This window comes from Abrus precatorius, unplaced genomic scaffold (assembly GCF_003935025.1).
Source record: "Abrus precatorius isolate BTA unplaced genomic scaffold, Abrus_2018 Scaffold11, whole genome shotgun sequence".
Taxonomy (NCBI): domain Eukaryota; kingdom Viridiplantae; phylum Streptophyta; class Magnoliopsida; order Fabales; family Fabaceae; genus Abrus; species Abrus precatorius.
Window position 1 is genome coordinate 19,722,686 of NW_020874303.1, and position 19,089 is coordinate 19,741,774.

Below are 19,089 nucleotides of genomic sequence, written 5' to 3' on the forward strand. Positions count from 1 at the left end.
TAATTTTAACTTAACAACATATATTATTATATTTTCTGGCTATAATTATTTTTTAGCTTAAATATTAATTCAAGAGGATGAGATTTGGAGAAAAAAATTATAGATTTAAATACGGAATTAATTCCCATATATTGAACGGTTGTATTTAGCTTTAATTCTTTTGATTTTTTATATTTTTATAAAAAAATTATTTTAGTTTCTGATGTTGACCTAGTTTAATAAAATATTAGCAGATAATAATATCTAAATAGATTATATTAGTAGAAGGTACTGAAATAAAATGAAAAATTATAAAAAATTATGAAGTAACAAAATTAAAGGGACCACAAATAAAATACTCAAATATTAAAATAATTTTTATATATAAGTTAAAATTATAAAATAAATATTAATACAATGTTAATAAAAATTATATTAAAAATTGTAACAAATATTTTTATAAACATAATAGATCCATCAAAAGTAACGTGGAAAAAAATAACGAAATAAAAGTTTGTTCAATACATGGATCGAATTATGAATACAATAATACATAAAAATTAAGGTATTTTAAGAATAATTTTTGTAAATATTATTTTATTTAATAAATTTATATAAATTTTAATTTTATTAATATAAAAATTGAATTAAAAGTCATATATAAATAAATTAAAATTGTAAAAAGTATATAATTTTAAAACTAATTAACACTTTGTTAGATAATTTTAATTTAGTGTATAGTATATTTTTTAAGATACATTTATACTTAAAAAAATGATATATTATGATTAATATACTAACATTATATAATTTAATGATTAATTTTGTTAACAATATCTTTTATAAAAAATATAATTTTAATAAGAATTAATCTTAAAATAATTTAATTTTCACCTAATAATAATTTACATTAAAAAAACTGTATTATTATTAAATGATGAAATCTATTCAACGTTCCAGTCATATATTTTTTACGCTTAAGTTGAAAAAGAAAACTCTATATTTAATTGGGAAGAAAATAATACAAAAGAAAAATAAAATAAAATTAAAGCTGAAGAGAAAATAAGAGAAATAAAAATTGACTCGTAAAAACCATATTTTGAATTAAAAAAGATTTTAATAGGCAAATACTATTCTCACAGATGTCAAGAACTGACAACGTATGAAAGAAGATGGGAGTCAACACTGAAAAGGGGAATGTGAACGGAAGAAGTGAAGAAAGAATGGAAGTGCACGTGCCTGCACACGTGCGTATCGCTCACCGCACCCAAGCCACCTGTTCACCCTCTCTTTCCTTCGTCTCTTTCTGTGCGACTCACTGTGTTGTTGCTTTTCTGCGCTAACTTAACTACCTCTTCTAATTTTCCTTTATATACCTTTTTTTTTAAGTCATTTTTTCTGATAATTTTTATTTTTCTTCTGCTCTAAGTTTTCCCAATCCTCGTTCCATTTCACCAATTTCCCCAACCCAAAACCCTATTCCCTTCCCAATCTTCACACATACCTCTCTGTATCTGTGATGAGTTTGGCTTCTTTTTAATGGCTCACACTCTTCACAAACCCTATTCATTAATATTCATCCCATACCTAACCACACTTTTCATACTGTTATACTTTACTTTCTCTGTTGCTTCAAACTCACACCATGGATTCTCCATCATCGATTCCAATTTTGATTCGCTCTACGGAGATTACACACCTCCGTCGCCGCCGCCGCCGCCGCCGTTGCCTCACCCGCCGTCCTTTTCCTGCGAAGAGGGACTCAACGGAACTGGCTCTCTGGCCACTTCCTGCGATCTCAATTCGAGCTTGGTTTTCAGCAGCGACGTGTCCATAGAAGGGAACGGAAGCCTGCACATACTTGCTGGTGTCAATTTGAGTTGCCCCTTGTTGGGTTGCGTGATTTATATAAACGTGAGTGGGGAATTCACTTTGCAGAGTGGTGCGGTCTTAACTGCGGGAACGGTGTTGGTGGCGTCTAAGAATGCGAGTTTGTTGGATGGGTCGGTGATAAATGTGACCGGGTTGGCCGGTGCGCCTCCGGCTCAGACGAGTGGGACGCCGTCGGGTACGCAGGGTGCTGGTGGAGGGCACGGTGGAAGAGGTGCCACGTGTGTCTCTGACAATACTAAGCTTCCAGATGATGTTTGGGGTGGGGATGCGTATTCTTGGTCGTCGTTGGATAAGCCGTGGAGTTATGGGAGTAAGGGAGGGACCACAAGTAAAGATGAGAAATATGGTGGGGAAGGAGGTGGTAGAATTAGGTTTGATATTGTTGATTCGATTGAGGTCTCTGGGGATCTTTTGGCTAATGGAGGTGATGGTGGGATCAAGGGTGGAGGGGGTTCTGGTGGCAGCATTTATATTAAAGCTCATAGAATGTAATGTATCTTGTCTTCTTTTGAATCTTAATATTGCATTTGTTAATTAAGTTTTATGGTGATTTGCCCCCCAATTATTGTGCTTCGTAGTAAGTATCAATGTAGAATTAGAGATGAATGCATTAGAGAGAAAGTTAGGGACAGCATGTGTTGTTGAAAAATGGGTGTGTGTGGAGCAGATTTGTTAAATCTCCCAATTAGGGGAGTAGAGCATATGCAGGGTAACCTATGTCTAGGGATTCTTAGAAAAACTTCGGCAATACTGTTAGGAAGGATCTACAGGTCAGTGGTTTGTCTATAAGCATGATTTATGATAGAATATTTTGGTGTTCATTGACCCATGAAGCTGAACCCACTTAATGGAAAAAAGGTGCTGATGTTGTTAATGGTCAGTATCACTGTTAGTTCATGACCTTTTAATATGCTATTGTAAATGCTACTTGCTTTTGCTGAAGTGCATGTAAATAAGATTGGTTCATTCTGTTTCATATTACTTCCGTGCAATTGAGTAGTCTCCAATATGCAGAAACTGGATAAACATTGCGTCCCTTTCATGAACTTCAATTATTCACTATTACACTCACTATTTTCAGATTGCTTGGTCTAATAAATTTGTTAGCAACTAATCATGTCTTTTGTTTGTAGGACTGGAACTGGCACAATCAGTGCCACTGGAGGTGGTGGGTTTGCTGGGGGTGGAGGAGGAAGAGTTTCAATTGAGGTCTTTAGCAGACATGACAATACAAAATTCTTCATTCATGGTGTGATATGATGATTATTGTTTTAAAGATGCAATATTCTTGATCTCCGTTTTACTTTCACTTCACTTTAAAATGTTAAAGAACAAAATTCTTATAATAACGTTAAATTATTTAAGGAAAATAAGTACATACAGGAACCTACATAAAGTTTGTTCTGTTGATTGCAGGAGGAATTAGTCTTGGATGTTCTGGCAATGCTGGTGCTGCAGGGACATATTATGATGCTGTTCCTCGAAGTCTTACCATTTGCAATCATAACTTGTCTACTCAAACTGATACACTCCTGTTGGAGTTTCCTAAAGTGCCTCTTTGGACAAATGTTTATGTCCAGAATCAGGCCAAGGCACTGTTCCCTTTATATTGGAGCCGTGTTCAGGTGATTTAAATACATATTTTCTTGCCCCTTATTTGAAATGGAATAATGTATTAACACTGGGAAAAAGAAAGAAGATTTTTTTTGAGAGAAGATAAAAGTGAGGAGTAATATAAATAAGACAAGAGAAAACACTTTATATGCATATTCAGAAGATCTGGCGAATAATAGTTACTGTTGGAACCTTAAAAGTAAAGTTTTAAGTTACTTGATTTGGATGACTACACATATTGCCCTTTTTGCTTGGCATGTTGTTTTTATAACTTCTCTGTCAGGGAAATATGTTTTGAAATAATGATAGGAATAGACCTCCTATTAGGAGGGTCTATGAGAGGAGGCATAGAGCAGTTATAGGGGATCACAAACTTAAAGACTTTCAGTTCAAAACTAGCTATCTAACTAACAGACAGAAAGTTAGTATATTAGGAGTAGCAGCAGATGGTGAAGTTTCTAGAAGACTAAATATAGGATAGGGATTGTGCCTTGTATCAGTATTTAATTATATGAATTGGGGAGTGAGCTAGAACACTTGAAGCATCCAGCAACCTATTGTAACCATTCTTGCTCTATTCCTAGGTTTGTTCCACATTGGGTCAGATTTGGGAATTAGGGTTCAACTGCAATTAAATCATTCTTTCTTCCAATCTTACTACCAGTTTTCTGTCAAAAAATTACCAGGAATTGATAGACAATAGGCAAAGCAAATTTGATATATTTAGTTACTATTAGAGCTTTTAAAGGAACTTTAGGTTGCTTCATTTGGAGGAATATCTATTGTGGTTTGTAATGTTATCTTTTGTTTCATTACTATTGGATTTGAAGGATGGCCAAAATACCATTTCATTAACTTGCAGGTTGGTGGACTAATTCGTTTGACTTTTGGTGCCGCTCTAAGCTTTGGGCTTGCTCATTATGGTTCATCAGTGTTTGAGTTAATGGCAGAAGAGCTTCTGATGAGTGACTCTGTAATCAAGGCAAGTAGAACTATAAGGCTTTTTTTTTTTTTTATTTTCTTATCAAACTCAATAGCGTCATGGAGCTGGCTTCAGCTAGTGGGGTAGGGCTAATGTTGTTGATTCGGTTACTTTCACACGCTGCTTTCTTCCATTTTTTTACTAGCTTGATGTAAACTAAAAACTGTTGATATTTGGTTTACCTTGTGTTTCTCACCCTTTTCCAAATTTTATGAAAAGCTTTATCCTACAAACTGAAACAATCTAAAAAACCATGCTTTAGTATTTGTACGAGTTGCTTATTTTAAGAGACTAATATTGTCTTCCTTTCATGATCTTTTACCCTTCTTTTTGTTTTTAAAATTAGATATATGGAGCTCTTCGTATGTCTGTCAAGATCCACCTGATGTTGAATTCCAAGATGCTTATAGATGGTAATGGTGATTCAATTGTTGCCACATCCTTACTTGAAGCTAGCAACTTAGTAGTTCTCAAGGTTGTTATCGTATTTTTCTCATTTTACACCTGAACTTTAATTTGTATTCCTTGCTCTGACATGCTTAACCATATGGCGGTGATCAGGATTCATCTATTATTCATTCTAATGCAAATTTGGGAGTTCATGGGCAAGGTTATTTGAACTTGTCTGGACCTGGAAATTTGATTGAAGCACAACATCTGATTTTGTCATTATTTTATGGTATCAGTGTAAGTCAAAGTCACATATTTTTATATTGCTGTTTATAATTATATTATATGCTTTACTGTTTCTCTAGAACCAATTAAATGACTATCAAAGAATGTTCATCTTTCATCTTTCCCTATGTTGATATGATATTTATGTACACTTGATATGTAAGCGAGGATAGTCACGTGGTTCACTTTGATGGAAGTTCTTGTAGGAAGCCTTTGGTAATATTAAAAGTACCATTTATTGTGAAGTTTGGTATTACTATCAAAGAATCTTCATCTTTCCCTACGTTATATGATATTTATGCACACTTGATATGTAAGCAAGGATAGTCATGTGGTTCACTTTGATGGAAGTTCTTGTATGAAACCTTTGGTAACATTAAAAGTACCATTTATTGTGAAATTTGGTATTATGAATTTAGGTTGGCAGCTGAAAAATTAGGAATTTTTAAGCAATGGATTGTGGTTTCATGTGTCAGAAATGGTTTATAAACTTGATGGATTGGAGGTTTATAATGGAAATATATATGTAGTAAAGAAAGATTTGAATTTCTGCCTTTCTCACATGCAAAAATTATTGATAACTTACATATTGTCGTCTCGTTCCTTGTATATTTATGTGACTTGGAATTTTGAAATTCTTAAAATTGCTTTAAACTGTTTACCTGTTTTGTTATTTCTGTATTAACTCATTAACTATCATCTTCCAAATGTAAAGGTTGGGCCTGGATCTGTTCTAAGAGGTCCTTTAGAGGCTGCTGGTGATGATATGTAAGTTCATGTAATGCATAATAAGAAAACTTTGGGGCATCTCTTTATATAGTTTAATATTTCCTTTTCATTATATTATGTAAAATGGTAGGACACCAAAACTCTACTGTGAAGTTGAACATTGCCCTGTGGAAATGCTTCATCCGCCTGAAGATTGTAATGTGAATTCTTCATTGGCTTTCACCCTGCAGGTTTTTCTTTAGCCCAATCAAAGTTAAATGCTTATGTTGGTCAGATCTCTTTTGTATCGTGAATGATAGTTGTCTTGGGCTGCTACTGCAGATATGTCGGGTTGAAGTTGTTATTATTGACGGCTCCATAATTGGCTCTGTTGTGCACTTCCACTGGATTGGAAATGTAGATGTCTCTTATTCTGGAGTAATCAGTGTGTCTGGGCTAGGTATTATCATTTCCTCCAAATACTCTGCTCCCTACAGACTTTCACAAATCACTTGAGGCTTGCAATGTCTTAATTATGGTTTATTAAATTGTTATTGCTATTTGAACCATTTGCAGGCTGTACTGGTGGGTTGGGTAGAGGAAGGTATTTTGAAAATGGTATTGGTGGTGGAGGCGGACATGGAGGATATGGTGGGGATGGATATTACAATGGAAATTTCGTTGAAGGTGGTAGCTCATATGGGGATGCTGATTTGCCATGTGAACTTGGTAGTGGCAGCGGAAATAATAGCCTAGCTGGTGCAACTGCAGGTGGTGGCATCATTGGTAAGATCTTAATTAAAATTTAGTTCTGGCTGAATAAATATTACTCAACACTGATAAGTGCAAAAGGCTATTTTATATAATTATTATCTTTACTTTGACAGTGATGGGTTCATTGGAGCACTCATTGTCAAGTTTGACTTTGGCTGGCTCACTTAGAGCTGATGGAGAAAGCTTTGGAGATGACACTAGAGGGAAGGATGGTGGGATTTCTTCAAGCATCGGTCCTGGTGGTGGCTCTGGTGGAACTGTTCTTTTGTTTGTTCGGACGTTGGCACTTGGTGACTCTTCTATAATATCAACTGCTGGAGGACAAGGAAGTCCTAGTGGTGGTGGGGGTGGAGGTGGTGGAAGGGTTCACTTTCATTGGTCTAATATTCCAGTTGGAGATGAATATGTCCCTTTAGCGAGTGTCAATGGAAGCATTATTACTGGGTTAGTATATAGCAAAATATAACAATGATCTACTGCCTTTAGTTTATGCATCTGTCAATAAAGAATTGTTTGATTGTCCCAGTTCATGGATTGTTTGATTCTGAGTTATAAGCATGTTCATGACTACTGAATCAATGTTGGGATGACATTGATGGGTATGGGTATTAGATATGAGTTGCTTTGGATTGTGGCTTATGGCTTCTTGGATAAAGTCAACAGGTCTCAACAACTGGAGACCAGTATTAACGTTACTCTTTCTAGATAAATTGATGCATACATGAATATGTTACACAGGGGAAACCTGGAAATAAAATAGAGCCCTGAACTCATGCTCTCCTATTTCATCAGGATTTGCAAGTAGCAGATTGATAGTGTAACAAATTACTTGTTTTTTAAAGTTTATTTTTATTTTTTTTTGGTGAGGTGGGTTGGGATTGGAAATCTTTAATTATATAATTGTCTTGTTGTGTGCAATTGCTCCTTAAATTGACTTGCAGCAATTGTTGATTTTGTATCCCAAACAAAGAGTTTAACATGAGTGCATAAAATGTCATCTACCTGGATCATTTTGGTTGAGATTTTTGCTTCTGATTTCAGAGGAGGATTTGGTGGAGGTCAGGGTCTTCCGGGAAAGAATGGATCTATTAGTGGAACTGCTTGTCCCAGAGGACTTTATGGTATCTTTTGTGAGGTAGATGAACAATCATCCTTAACAATTTTCAGTAATTATTAGTGTAGTTAGAATGAGATTGAGAGGATTAGGTGGCTTGACATCATGAACTTCAGTTCTTTGTGATATTTTTCTATCACATTATTTTGCCAATATAATGTTATTTCGTGTTTTTATAATCGAGATGAAATTTTGAAGATCAACTTCTCAGCTTCTTTGACTTCGTTGCAGGAATGCCCTGTTGGTACTTACAAAAATGTCAGCGGGTCTGATAGAGATCTTTGTCATGATTGTCCTCCTTATGAGCTTCCACATCGGGCCATATATACTTTTGTACGAGGTATTTTTAATATCTTAAATTTCCTTCACACTTGAAGGGAAGAATAAAGGCTAAGTTATTTATGTTTGTGCATTTAAGGGCCATTTGAAATAGTTTATGTACAGTTAATGAAAGTAGCTTATGGCTCCTATAAGTTATTTTTAGCTTATGTCAATAAGTTTTTTAGTATAGTTTATTAAAATAAGTTCTTTTCAATAAGTTTCACAATCAAATCTATGTCATAAGGCCTCATGTGCTAATAAGAGCTTATTGAATAAACACTTAATTAAGTTACTTACTCAAATGCACCCCTTGCTTGGAAGTTCTCTTGATAATCTCAGTCTTTCAAACCTTTAGCCAGTGAGGTTATTTTAGTATGATAATATTTATTGTGTAAGTTTTAATTGATTATATTTCCAATTTCTTTTTCAAAAGGTGGTGTGGCAGAGACTCCTTGTCCATACAAGTGCATATCTGATAGATATCACATGCCAAACTGTCATACAACTTTTGAAGAGTTGGTATACACTTTTGGTGGACCATGGCTTTTTGGTCTTCTTCTCTTAGGTCTTCTTATCCTGCTTGCTCTAGTTCTCAGTGTAGCACGAATGAAATATGTAGCTGGGGATGAATTACCTGCTGTTGTGCCTGCTCGAAATGACACTCGACTGAACCACTCTTTCCCTTTTCTGGAATCACTGAATGAGGTCCAAAACCAACTTATTGCCAATGAATTTCATGATTACTCATCACCTTTGGAACTCGACATTTTCAATCAAATTTAACTGTGTATTTCTGTAATCTTTCAGATTATGGAAACCAATAGAAGTGAGGAATCTCAGAGTCATGTGCACAGGTTGTATTTCCAGGGCCCAAATACATTCAGTGAACCGTGGCATCTTCCTCATTGTCCTCCAGAGCAAGTAAAAGATATTGTGTATGCTTCTCTTTCTATGAAAGATATCTAATCCTCATTTAGTGTCGAAGATATTTGGTTAGCACATGCTTTTAGTTCATGTTATGCATTAACATTGACCTTTTAATTTAACTAATAAGCAAATCATTTCATTTTGCAGATATGAAGATGCCTTCAATAGATTTGTGGATGAGATTAATAGTTTAGCTACTTATCACTGGTGGGAAGGGTCTATATACAGTATCCTTTGTGTCATTGCGTATCCCCTTGCCTGGTCATGGCTGCAAAGGTGTCGGAGAAAGAAATTACAGAAACTTCGAGAATTTGTTCGATCAGAGTATGACCATGCATGCTTGCGTTCTTGCCGTTCACGAGCTCTTTACGAAGGGCTGAAGGTACTTCAGCTTTAATTTTATGAATTTGTTCTCTACTTCTCTTTACTCCTATAAGGACTGTTGTGGTGTACTAAATTTATGCCTCAACTCATTCATTAATGTCCTGATTGAACCTAATTTACAATGTTTTATCTAATTAAAATATCTGTAATAAGCTAAACATAGTTTCCTTGATACCTCAGTGACCTAGTGATAGAACTGGATCAGAATATAGTAAAGAAGTGCAGAGTTCATAGACAGAAAACATCATCTCTAGACTTGTATCAATGAAATATCTGAGATGAGGGAATGCAGATATGTGATAGGCTAGCACAACACTCTTTCAGGCATTCAATAGACCAAGGCTTTCCCTCTCAAATCTGACTCTAAAATAAAGACTCATCACTATCATTTTCCTCCTGCTATTTATACAGTTCAAACTAACTTGGGGGTCTGCTTCCTTTCTCTAACCAAGTAATGATTCTAACTATTGTTAATACCTCTTGATAAGAACTTTAGGGGAACTACACCACAAAAGTTAGCTGAAGAGTCCTGGGCTTTATACCCGTTAGAATCTCATGTTTTGCAATTGGATTCTAACATTCTATTACTTTAGGCAATCCTAGCGCCCACGCAAGTTGGTTGTATACTGGCCCTTTAACTAGTTTTGGGTGAACACTCCAATGCCAACACACCTTTGTGCCACTTGTTTGTAGCTGAGAAACATGATGGAAGACACTAATACTAATTGATAAAACCTTGGAAGAACCATACTATAAAAGTTAGTTGTTGTAGTTGAAGGGTCCAAAGTCTTATAAACTCCATACAAAAGTTAGTTGTTGTAGTTGAAGGGTCTAAAGTCTTATAAACTCCACACTAAAATCCCATATTTCCAATATGTGAGTCAAGTTTCGTACCTTGTAAGGATCCAAACAATGTGTTAAGATATCCTACATTAGTTAGAAATTGAGCGAGAATACTCTTTATAAGGGTTAAGGTAATCCTCCTCCTATAAGCTAATTTTTAGGAGTGAGTTAGTTTCAAGTTTCTTAATACAATGCTTTGTGGGAGTGGGTGATCTAACACTTAATTTCTCTTCTAAACCTGTATTCTGGTTAGTTTTAACGTGAAACATTTTGATTCTTCTGTTGTTTTTGCTTTATTCTCACCCTGGCAAATGTAGGGATTATCATTTGCTAGAATCATTCAATGACTAGTCACTCTATCATGATACAGGTAGCTGCGACATCTGATCTGATGCTGGCATATTTGGACTTCTTTCTTGGTGGGGATGAGAAAAGACCTGATCTGCCCCCTCGTCTTCATCAAAGATTTCCCATGTCTATAATTTTTGGGGGAGACGGAAGTTACATGAGTCCTTTCTCTCTTCATAGTGATAATATTCTTACTAGCATCATGAGTCAGGTTTGCTCAACTCAAAATTTATCCTCTTTGTGAAATCCCACATTTATTTTGTTAACTGATTATTATGTTTGCATGCTCTGCAGTCTGTTCCACCAACTATATGGTACCGATTGGTGGCCGGTCTTAATGCTCAGCTACGCTTAGTTCGCCGCGGACATCTAAAAATAACTTTTGGTCCTGTTATCAGCTGGCTTGATGTGTATGCAAACCCTAAGTTGGCTACATATGGTGTACGTGTTGATCTTGCATGGTTTCAGCCCACAGCTTCTGGATATTGCCAATTTGGACTTGTGGTGCATGCTATTGAGAATGAAAGTGTGTCTTCATCAAGGGAAGGTTATGATGATTCAAGAATAGCTGAAAAGCAGTCATGGTAAAGTTAAATTATTATCTGTTTTGTTGATAATTTTATGAATTTAAAATTAACTTACTATGTATTGTTATGTGCAGTTTACTTTTAAGTTTCAGAAACCCAGTGCATCATGCGACTGGCAATGAACACCTGATGATGCCTAGAAGGATGTCTGGTGGGATATTGCATGCCAAGAGCCTAAGAACACTTAAAGAGAAGAAAACTGTATATTATCCCATTGCTTTTATTATTTATAATACAAAGCCCGTTGGTCATCAGGTATTAAAATATCTCACATGTCAACTGCATGTCATCCTTGAACATTTTTCTTACTCTCTTATTATTGCAGGATCTAGTTGGTCTGGTTATCTCCATACTACTCCTGGGAGATTTTATCTTAGTATTGCTTACCTTGCTTCAGATGTATTCCCTGTCACTGCTGAGCTTCTTCTTAGTTTTATTTGTCCTTCCTCTTGGTGTACTATTTCCATTTCCATCTGGAATCAATGCTTTGTTTAGTCAAGGACCTAGGAGATCAGCTGGGCTTGCTCGTCTGTATGCTTTGTGGAATTTGACGTCCCTAGTCAATGTTGTAAGTTGTGCTAAAGCTGTAGTTGCTTTTAACTAGCTTTTAATATGAGTAGTTACCAGTGTCCTATTACTGAATGCGTACTTCTAGTATGGAGTACCTTGTTTTCTTTGTATTTCATTTTTTTTTCAAGGGGTGTGAAATAAGTTCTCAAGTATTTGCTTTAACCTTTAACAGTAAAAAATGCCTCTTGAAACAGGTAGTTGCCTTCTTTTGTGGATTTATACATTATACAGCTCATTCACATAACAAGCTTTCCAACTTTCAATCCTGGAATTTTAGTATGTAAGTAGCTTTTACTATCTACCATAGTAATAATCGTAGCAGATAATGAAAATTGATGCCAAAGATTTATGTGTTGTCACTGTTTGACTACTTTCTCTATACGGATATGTTATGCTGGGCCAATGCAGGGATGAAAGTGAATGGTGGATGCTTCCTTCTGGTCTGGCCCTCTGCAAAATTATTCAAGCGCGTCTTGTTGATTGTCATGTGGCTAACCAGGAAATACAAGATCCCTCATTGTATAGCAGTGACACTAACGTCTTCTGGAATTCTTGAACATTTTAACTAGTCTCTATATTTTGCTTTCTGTATATTCATTGAAGTGTAAAGCTTAAATGGGTGAGAGCAGTCACATTGAGTGGCATTGTGTAAATTGTAGAATTAGGAAAGGTTCTTTAAAATGTGCCGTGTGGAGTGGGTGATTATATAATTTCTGCTTGATGTTCATCAGTCACTATAGTTGTACTCTTGATAATGTAAATTTTTTTAGGCTTCATTCCTTTTGTAAAGGCTGCCGGATCTGTGAATATATCAAGTATACTACTGGTAAAATTTCTTGGTCTCTTTATTATCTCATGACATGATATACAACAAAACTCTCTTCAAACCGTTCAAACCAATCTGAAAAAAATAAAAATTAATTAAACTGAAGACTATAACAATTATACTTTATATTGTAGTTCGATTCAATTTTTTATTTTCATTGTTAAAGCTAAACTGTACTAAACCACACTTATAATGTGTGTGTATATATATATGTTTATTGTAATAATATATGATGAATCATTTCTATTAATTTTCAATTTTTTAACTGAATGTTTTTTCTATAAATAATTTATCATTTTTCATAATTTTATTCTTTTAATTAATATTTTTCTCTATTATTCTATTTTTACAATCTTATTTTGATTTTTAAACTATTACTCAATCTAAATTTAAAATTAGATTAAAAGCCATATAATAATAAATAATTTTTTGAAAAAAATAATTTAATAATAGATAAAAATTGAAAATTTTAATTGCAAAGTATTGATTTGATTTAGTTTTTATATTTAAACTAAACTGAGTTAATTCACATGTTATTTTTAGGTTGATAAGTTTTTGAGTAAAAATTGAATCAAACTAAATTATGATTTTGTAGATTATCACGAAGGAGGTATAATGAACGTGCAATGAATTCTTTTAGAAGTTGGTTTGATAAATTTCACTAGGAAAAAGAAGGGTAGTACAATTGGTCACGGTATATGTTTTCCCATTTCTAGAAATCGCACTTATACAGTGCATCTTGTAATTATTTTTCGCTTTTCAGCAAGTTTACCAGTTGATAAATCATGTTCAGCAGTCGAATGTTGAACATGGGGTGATGGGAGGCTCAATAATTTAATTACTTTCCGACATTTTCCACTGGGGAAACGCGCTTCTTGACCAGAGAATGCATGGTTTTTCAACTTCGGATATTTCATCATTGTCAACATTGGTATGCTTCATTTGTCTAACCATCTTAATAGAGCATGTTATATGTAAACTTGAAGTTGAACCGTACCACACCACCAGGCGAGTCATGAATGAGAATTTGAAACGAGAATTCGTGGGCAGATAAATCAGAATTCTTTCAAATAATTTCAAAACATAATAAAAGAATAATAAAATATTTTCCTCATGTAAGACTGAGCATCCCAGTACTCCACGGCCATTTTATGGACGTGGAAGGGAAAAAAGGCAACCCAATCGTTATACTACTTACAAGGCAAGATATTAAGGTAGAATGATGGCAATAGCATGTACAAAAGTACAGGAAAAAATGCTCCCAACTTTCTTAACCAAACAAGGCCCTTCCTACTGCCCGGTTGCTTCTTCTTCCTTCTTTTCTTCAATGCAACTCTTACCAATCGAAAAGCTGGGCTGATTTGTTGAAGATAAAAGCCTAGCCCACATTCTATCAGTTATGATTACTTTGTTCTGTCCCTCAGTGATTTTCTGCACAACCCAACACCCGAGAGAGTTAAGCATGACAGACTACAAATCCTTGTAGGCCAACTTAAAATTAAAAATTAATTCATCTTATCATAACTAGAAAACTGATTTTAAGTTTAAATTCACAAAGTTTTAATAAGTATATCCTATCTATCCTGCAGAAGCAGAACCAACAAATATCAAACATGATCAACGAACTTACATAAAAGGGTATGTATGTTTGTCTTCCATTGACAAGCCCACTTGTAAAGCCAGTGTAACCTGCCATTGCTCCATGAACAGCACTTTGAGCAAGAAGTGTGCAGTACACGTTGTCAGAAGCATTGCTTGGAACAGCTCGGATCATATATGTTGGATCTGTCAAAGAGAAAAAAGAAAAGGCAATGCTTAATACTTCATCCTTTCAGTATACATACATAAATATAATCGCACATGCACACACGTACAAATAAATAGTTTTTAATCTTTACAAACCTATATATTTGAGATTTATGGTCATTTTCTTCTGTTTGAAATATTCCTGCAAGATTCAAAGGCAAGAGTCAAAATGCTGGACATTAGCTGTAGAAAATATCTTCATACATAATTTCTTCAATTATGAAATAATTATCTATGGAAAATAAAGCACATTTTGTCACACTACAGTTTATGAGCACTTCTAAAATATATCATTCAGTACGGAAACGTGTCCACCACAAGCTACTTATAAAATGATCCTTCCAAGACTGCCACCGATTCTGAGATTCTCATAAAAGAAGTGCAAATGGGAATGGTTTAGAACAACTTTTGGCAAGGTTCCATATAGAAATAATCAATCGGAAACCAACAACAACGGAAAACATTTTCAAATTCATCAAACGGACACTGAACTTTCTTTTTCAAATATGCAAACTAGTGTGTAGGGATTGTAGGTAATGGACCACACAGATTAGCCAGTAATCATAGCCTAGATGGACATGGCTGCAAGGTAGCAGGCAAGTCAAATCTCAATCTAAATTCAAGAAAGAAATCCAGAGGATAATAGGGGACAAAATCACATTGAAATATCGAGCAAAAACAGAATAAATAACAAGCCACACCTTTATCTTTTGGGATATCCATAGCCCGACATCTTGAAGAAGTTTGTTTCCGGAAGCATCCTGCATTTGCATAGATTGGATGCTCTCAGAAACAAGTTCTTGTCCTGCCCCTTCAGCAATCACAATAACCATGTGGCCATTTTCTTTTAGTCTCTTCTCTGCAAACTCAAAAAGCCCACCTGGACCTTCAAGGTAAAAGGGTGACTCTGGAATTAAGCAACAGTCCACATCCCTACTGGCCAGTGTGGCATACATTGCAATAAACCCTGCACCATGCATACAAAATAAGGCATATTTAATGGAAATTTAGGCTTGATAACTACAACAAGAAAATAATTTATTAACGTAACATTTGCATATTGGTTTATTTCTTAACAATTTACAAATGATAATTGTTAAATGACAGAATGATTCTCATTTTACTAAAACCAGAAAGGTTTTGTAAGATGCTAATATAATGATTAAGTGTGTGTTTGAAAACACCATGAAAAAACTGTTAAACTCAGATTAATTGCAGAAACTATAATTAGTAGAGTTGAAGTAAATGTGAATCCATGCTTATTCAAACTTGTAACCAAACACGCTTTAAGCTGATGAGTGGAGGCATTACAGGCATTCAAGAAACTTACCACTGTACCGGCCCATCAGCTTGACAACACCAATGCCATTTTCACCACTTTCAGCTTCAACATGTGCTGCATTTATAGCACGCTGAGCCTCCTCAACAGCTGTGTCAAAGCCAAAGGACTTATCAATAACCTGTGAAGCCAGAGACAACATAGAAAACCATTTTACAAGTTAATGATGCTGAAGATATAAATAAAAGAGTTGCACGACATGGAATATGAAAGGGTAAAAAACGTACCTGGATGTCGTTATCTATGGTTTTGGGAATTCCTATAACTGCAACTTTGATGCCACGCCTTCTAATTTCCTGCATAGATAATCAGGATCTATTGTCAATAAATTGCTAATTTGATGAAATTAAGTTCACACATGTCAAATATCAACATTGAAGTATGTGTCTAGGAAGCTCAGTTATATTCCTAAACCCGAAGTTCTAAATTAATATTCTCATTATCAAAATTATGTATACCTCAAAAATCTTAGCTGCACCCCTCTGAGTTCCATCTCCTCCAATTATATAAACCTGAAATTGATTGAGTTATTAGATTGATGTCCTACATACAAGTGAAATAATATTTATATCTATCTGTTTTAATCAATAGAAAGAAATACAGACCTGATTAATGCCCCGATCTTGAATACTGTCAACTATCTTAGTGGTGTCGTGGCCCCCTCGTGATGAACCAAGAATAGTTCCCCCACGCTTATGTATATCATTCACGTTTTTAGGAGTTAGAGCGATTGTATTGTGAGCATAGAAACCCTTATATCCTCCCTTCAAATCACATTTTTCAAAGTTAATGAAACTAAATAAAAATAAACTGCTTAGCAATACTAGATATTTGCTCTGCTAGATTACAAGGTTGCATTTTAATTTGCAATTTCATTGTTTTATATTCATATTATTTTCCTTGATTAGTGTTTTGCATTGTTTTACATTCATTTTCTTTCCACCCTTGCACCAAACCCAAACTACAAGAGAAAATGAGTTATAGCATGTTTGGAATTGTTTTTGAACATACTTTAAAATCACTTCAATGTAAAACTGAAACTAACAGTGGTGAGGTAGACATAGATATATAATCATAAAAAATGAACCTAAACATGCACTTAATTTGAAAACAACTAAAATTGTAAGTGAACTTCGTGGCATCCCCTTACATTGATTCCCAAAACTTTCTTCACGCCATACATGTGATATAACGCACATACAAGTTCTCTAATCACGGTGTTGAGGCCAGGGCATAGACCGCCACATGTCACAATGGCAGCCTGAACATCATCTGATTCGAAATACACCTGAATATCCAATTTTATACGGTCATAATTCATAAATACAAGTTACCTAAACAGATAAATCCACACACATGGAAACGTAATAACCTTTTGACGAGGTCCAGCACGCCGAAAATGTACCCCTCTTGGACTATCTTTATTAGCAATAATCTGTTAGCAAATTTTAAAAAGAAAAAGGAAATCAATGACATAAATTAACGCATTTGTGTCTAAGTTGTAATCAACATTTCAGCAACTTTTACAATAACCTTTTCATTAGAAACTCTTGGACCAGTGTTTTAACTTGTACCGTACTTCAGGAAATTACGTTTAAAGAGCTTTTGATCAAGTTTGTAATCACAATCATGACCGAGGTGAAACTAGTGATTTATTTGAAAAAAGTGTAAATACCATTTAATTTTTAAAAGAATGATAATTAAGAAGAGAGAGTATTTAATGCTATTTCAAGTTTAAGAGTACACCACCAAAAACCTTCAATTTAAACCTCCCCAAGTGGTTATTTGTTGTTCCTTTTCGTTAATTTTGATCCATCGTAGTCCATACAGACTTAGAAAATTCGTGATGTATGTTGAGGTTTACTCTTAACGACATAAGTTATAAATCTTAGGTTAAATATAAGACATAGTTAATCTCTATAATTAGCGTATTACGAAGTGCTGTATTAGTATTTATCACTTTTATCTCTATTGTAACATGATATTTTCACACCGTTAAGAATTATTTACGTGGATTTATTAAAAAAAATACATTTAATTTATACTTATTCAAAATTACAATATATAATGTTATTTTTATAATAACATTCATTCATGAATGATCATTATAAAAATTATATTTTAGTCCTTATAATTTTTTTATTACACGTAAATTCTTATCATGTAAACCTTTTCTTACCTACTAAAAACCAAAACATAATACAATATTTATAAAAGATTAAAATATATTTTTTTAGTATAAAATTCATAGAGTAGTTTCAATTATAAGCCTCAAATATTAACCTATAACGTATTAGGATGAGAATAATACAAGATTAACCTGACAGGATAAATTCGATTTCTGCAGCATGTGTCATGTTTAATCTCAGTTAATTGTTAATACTTTCAACGCTCTTTGATAAACAATGTATAAAATCGAGGAAAGTTCATCTAATCATACGCAAAATAAAGCAAAATCTAACCTTCAGCGGAACACTATCATCGACGTGCACGAAATATTGCCTGAGAAGTGGCAAGAAAATTTAAATTATGAATAATAAATTGGAAGAAGAAGAGAAAGGAGATACGTATATATATGTATGAAACTTACTTGACAACAGAGTAAGCAGGATTGTCCTGCAAAGGATTAGAATAAGTCTGCGAAACACAAAAAATGATACATCAGTAACGACAACTGAGAAATATAGAGAAGAGTATAGCTATAGCTTGGCGGAGAAGAAGCATGTTTTAACAGGTCGTAAGAGAAAGGAAAACAGAGGAAAACGACGACGTACTGGAAGGTCAGGAATGTAATCGGACATGTGTGGAACATCCTCCAACACATAACCAGCGGTGCCTCTTACGATCTTAGGCTTTGAATTTGGTGAGGAACCCATCGCAACCTTCTAACGTTGAACTGAGATAGAGAAAGAGAGAAAGAGATTGTGATTTGAACGAAGAAGAGAATGCATAAAAGTATCGCATTCAATGGTGTAATGAACGGACAAGAAAAGGGTCTTATTTATAGTAAACAGAGAGTGTTACTAATGATCACAGATAGATAGGAAACAGAGAGTGTTACCGAACCCAATGCGACGCTCGGGCCTTCTTCTCTTTTGAATAAATAGTAAGTTTTCTTTTTGCGGTTGAAAATAGATAATAAATAAAATCAAAACAAGTGGCACTGCTGTTTTTGATTTGACGCTCAACCCTTTGACTTTGACTTTGACACACTGTAGAAGTATAACAAAGTATATATTAGTCCACAATGGCGTTTCTGAGAAGGTGTTTTCACAAATATACAAACTATTTCCAGCATCCAAACGATACGAAACTTTAATGATAATCATATCGACTTTATCTTTTTTAACCTTATTTTTTTATTTCGTTACATTAGATAATATTATTTTATCTTGTATT

The 19,089-nt window shown here is 34.4% G+C and overlaps 2 protein-coding genes across 6 annotated transcripts; one reads left to right on the top strand and one right to left on the bottom strand.

Moving 5' to 3' along the window:
* Positions 1 to 1,451: 1,451 nt before the first annotated feature.
* On the top strand, positions 1,452 to 12,561 carry LOC113853926. 4 transcript variants are annotated; one of them, XM_027484643.1, is made up of 22 exons: positions 1,452 to 2,360; positions 3,006 to 3,121; positions 3,289 to 3,497; positions 4,349 to 4,468; positions 4,815 to 4,943; positions 5,030 to 5,155; positions 5,859 to 5,911; positions 6,003 to 6,102; positions 6,194 to 6,311; positions 6,428 to 6,637; positions 6,739 to 7,069; positions 7,667 to 7,760; positions 7,971 to 8,079; positions 8,494 to 8,765; positions 8,868 to 8,995; positions 9,135 to 9,369; positions 10,585 to 10,773; positions 10,857 to 11,146; positions 11,224 to 11,404; positions 11,475 to 11,717; positions 11,914 to 11,999; positions 12,128 to 12,561. In XM_027484643.1, the coding sequence occupies exons 1-22, from the start codon at positions 1,519 to 1,521 to the stop codon at positions 12,273 to 12,275; spliced, it is 4,329 nt and encodes a 1,442-aa protein (XP_027340444.1). In that variant the 5' UTR covers positions 1,452 to 1,518; the 3' UTR covers positions 12,276 to 12,561. The 4 variants fall into 4 exon arrangements, with proteins under 4 accessions (XP_027340444.1, XP_027340446.1, XP_027340447.1 ...); XM_027484645.1 differs by having other exon boundaries at positions 10,857 to 11,140; positions 11,236 to 11,404; positions 12,128 to 12,487; XM_027484646.1 differs by having other exon boundaries at positions 10,857 to 11,109; positions 11,250 to 11,404; positions 12,128 to 12,487.
* On the bottom strand, positions 11,848 to 18,737 carry LOC113853927 (ATP-dependent 6-phosphofructokinase 3). Of its 2 annotated transcripts, XR_003502709.1 has the most exons (14): positions 18,465 to 18,662; positions 18,281 to 18,327; positions 18,153 to 18,192; positions 17,063 to 17,125; positions 16,841 to 16,978; positions 16,296 to 16,454; positions 16,149 to 16,202; positions 15,918 to 15,986; positions 15,682 to 15,811; positions 15,053 to 15,318; positions 14,448 to 14,493; positions 14,176 to 14,330; positions 13,744 to 13,976; positions 11,848 to 12,305 (listed from the first exon to the last, which is right to left on the bottom strand). XR_003502709.1 is itself a non-coding variant. In XM_027484647.1 (13 exons), the coding sequence occupies exons 1-13, from the start codon at positions 18,564 to 18,566 to the stop codon at positions 13,836 to 13,838; spliced, it is 1,410 nt and encodes a 469-aa protein (XP_027340448.1). In that variant the 5' UTR covers positions 18,567 to 18,737; the 3' UTR covers positions 13,593 to 13,835. The 2 variants fall into 2 exon arrangements, 1 of the variants encoding a protein (XP_027340448.1); XM_027484647.1 differs by lacking the exon at positions 11,848 to 12,305 and having other exon boundaries at positions 13,593 to 13,976; positions 18,465 to 18,737.
* Positions 18,738 to 19,089: the final 352 nt, after the last annotated feature.

Excerpts from the sequence above, each read along its gene's own strand:
- LOC113853926 (XM_027484643.1), top strand. The coding sequence starts at position 1,519 with ATGGCTCACACTCTTCACAAACCCTATTCATTAATATTCATCCCATAC. Across the intron at positions 4,469-4,814 it reads TGAGTGACTCTGTAATCAAG|ATATATGGAGCTCTTCGTAT; the intron begins GCAAGTAGAACT and ends TTTTAAAATTAG. Across the intron at positions 11,405-11,474 it reads CAAAGCCCGTTGGTCATCAG|GATCTAGTTGGTCTGGTTAT; the intron begins GTATTAAAATAT and ends TTATTATTGCAG.
- LOC113853927 (XM_027484647.1), bottom strand. The coding sequence starts at position 18,566 with ATGGGTTCCTCACCAAATTCAAAGCCTAAGATCGTAAGAGGCACCGCT. Across the intron at positions 18,328-18,464 it reads ATTACATTCCTGACCTTCCA|ACTTATTCTAATCCTTTGCA; the intron begins GTACGTCGTCGT and ends TGTGTTTCGCAG. Across the intron at positions 16,979-17,062 it reads GTGCTGGACCTCGTCAAAAG|GTGTATTTCGAATCAGATGA; the intron begins GTTATTACGTTT and ends TTGGATATTCAG.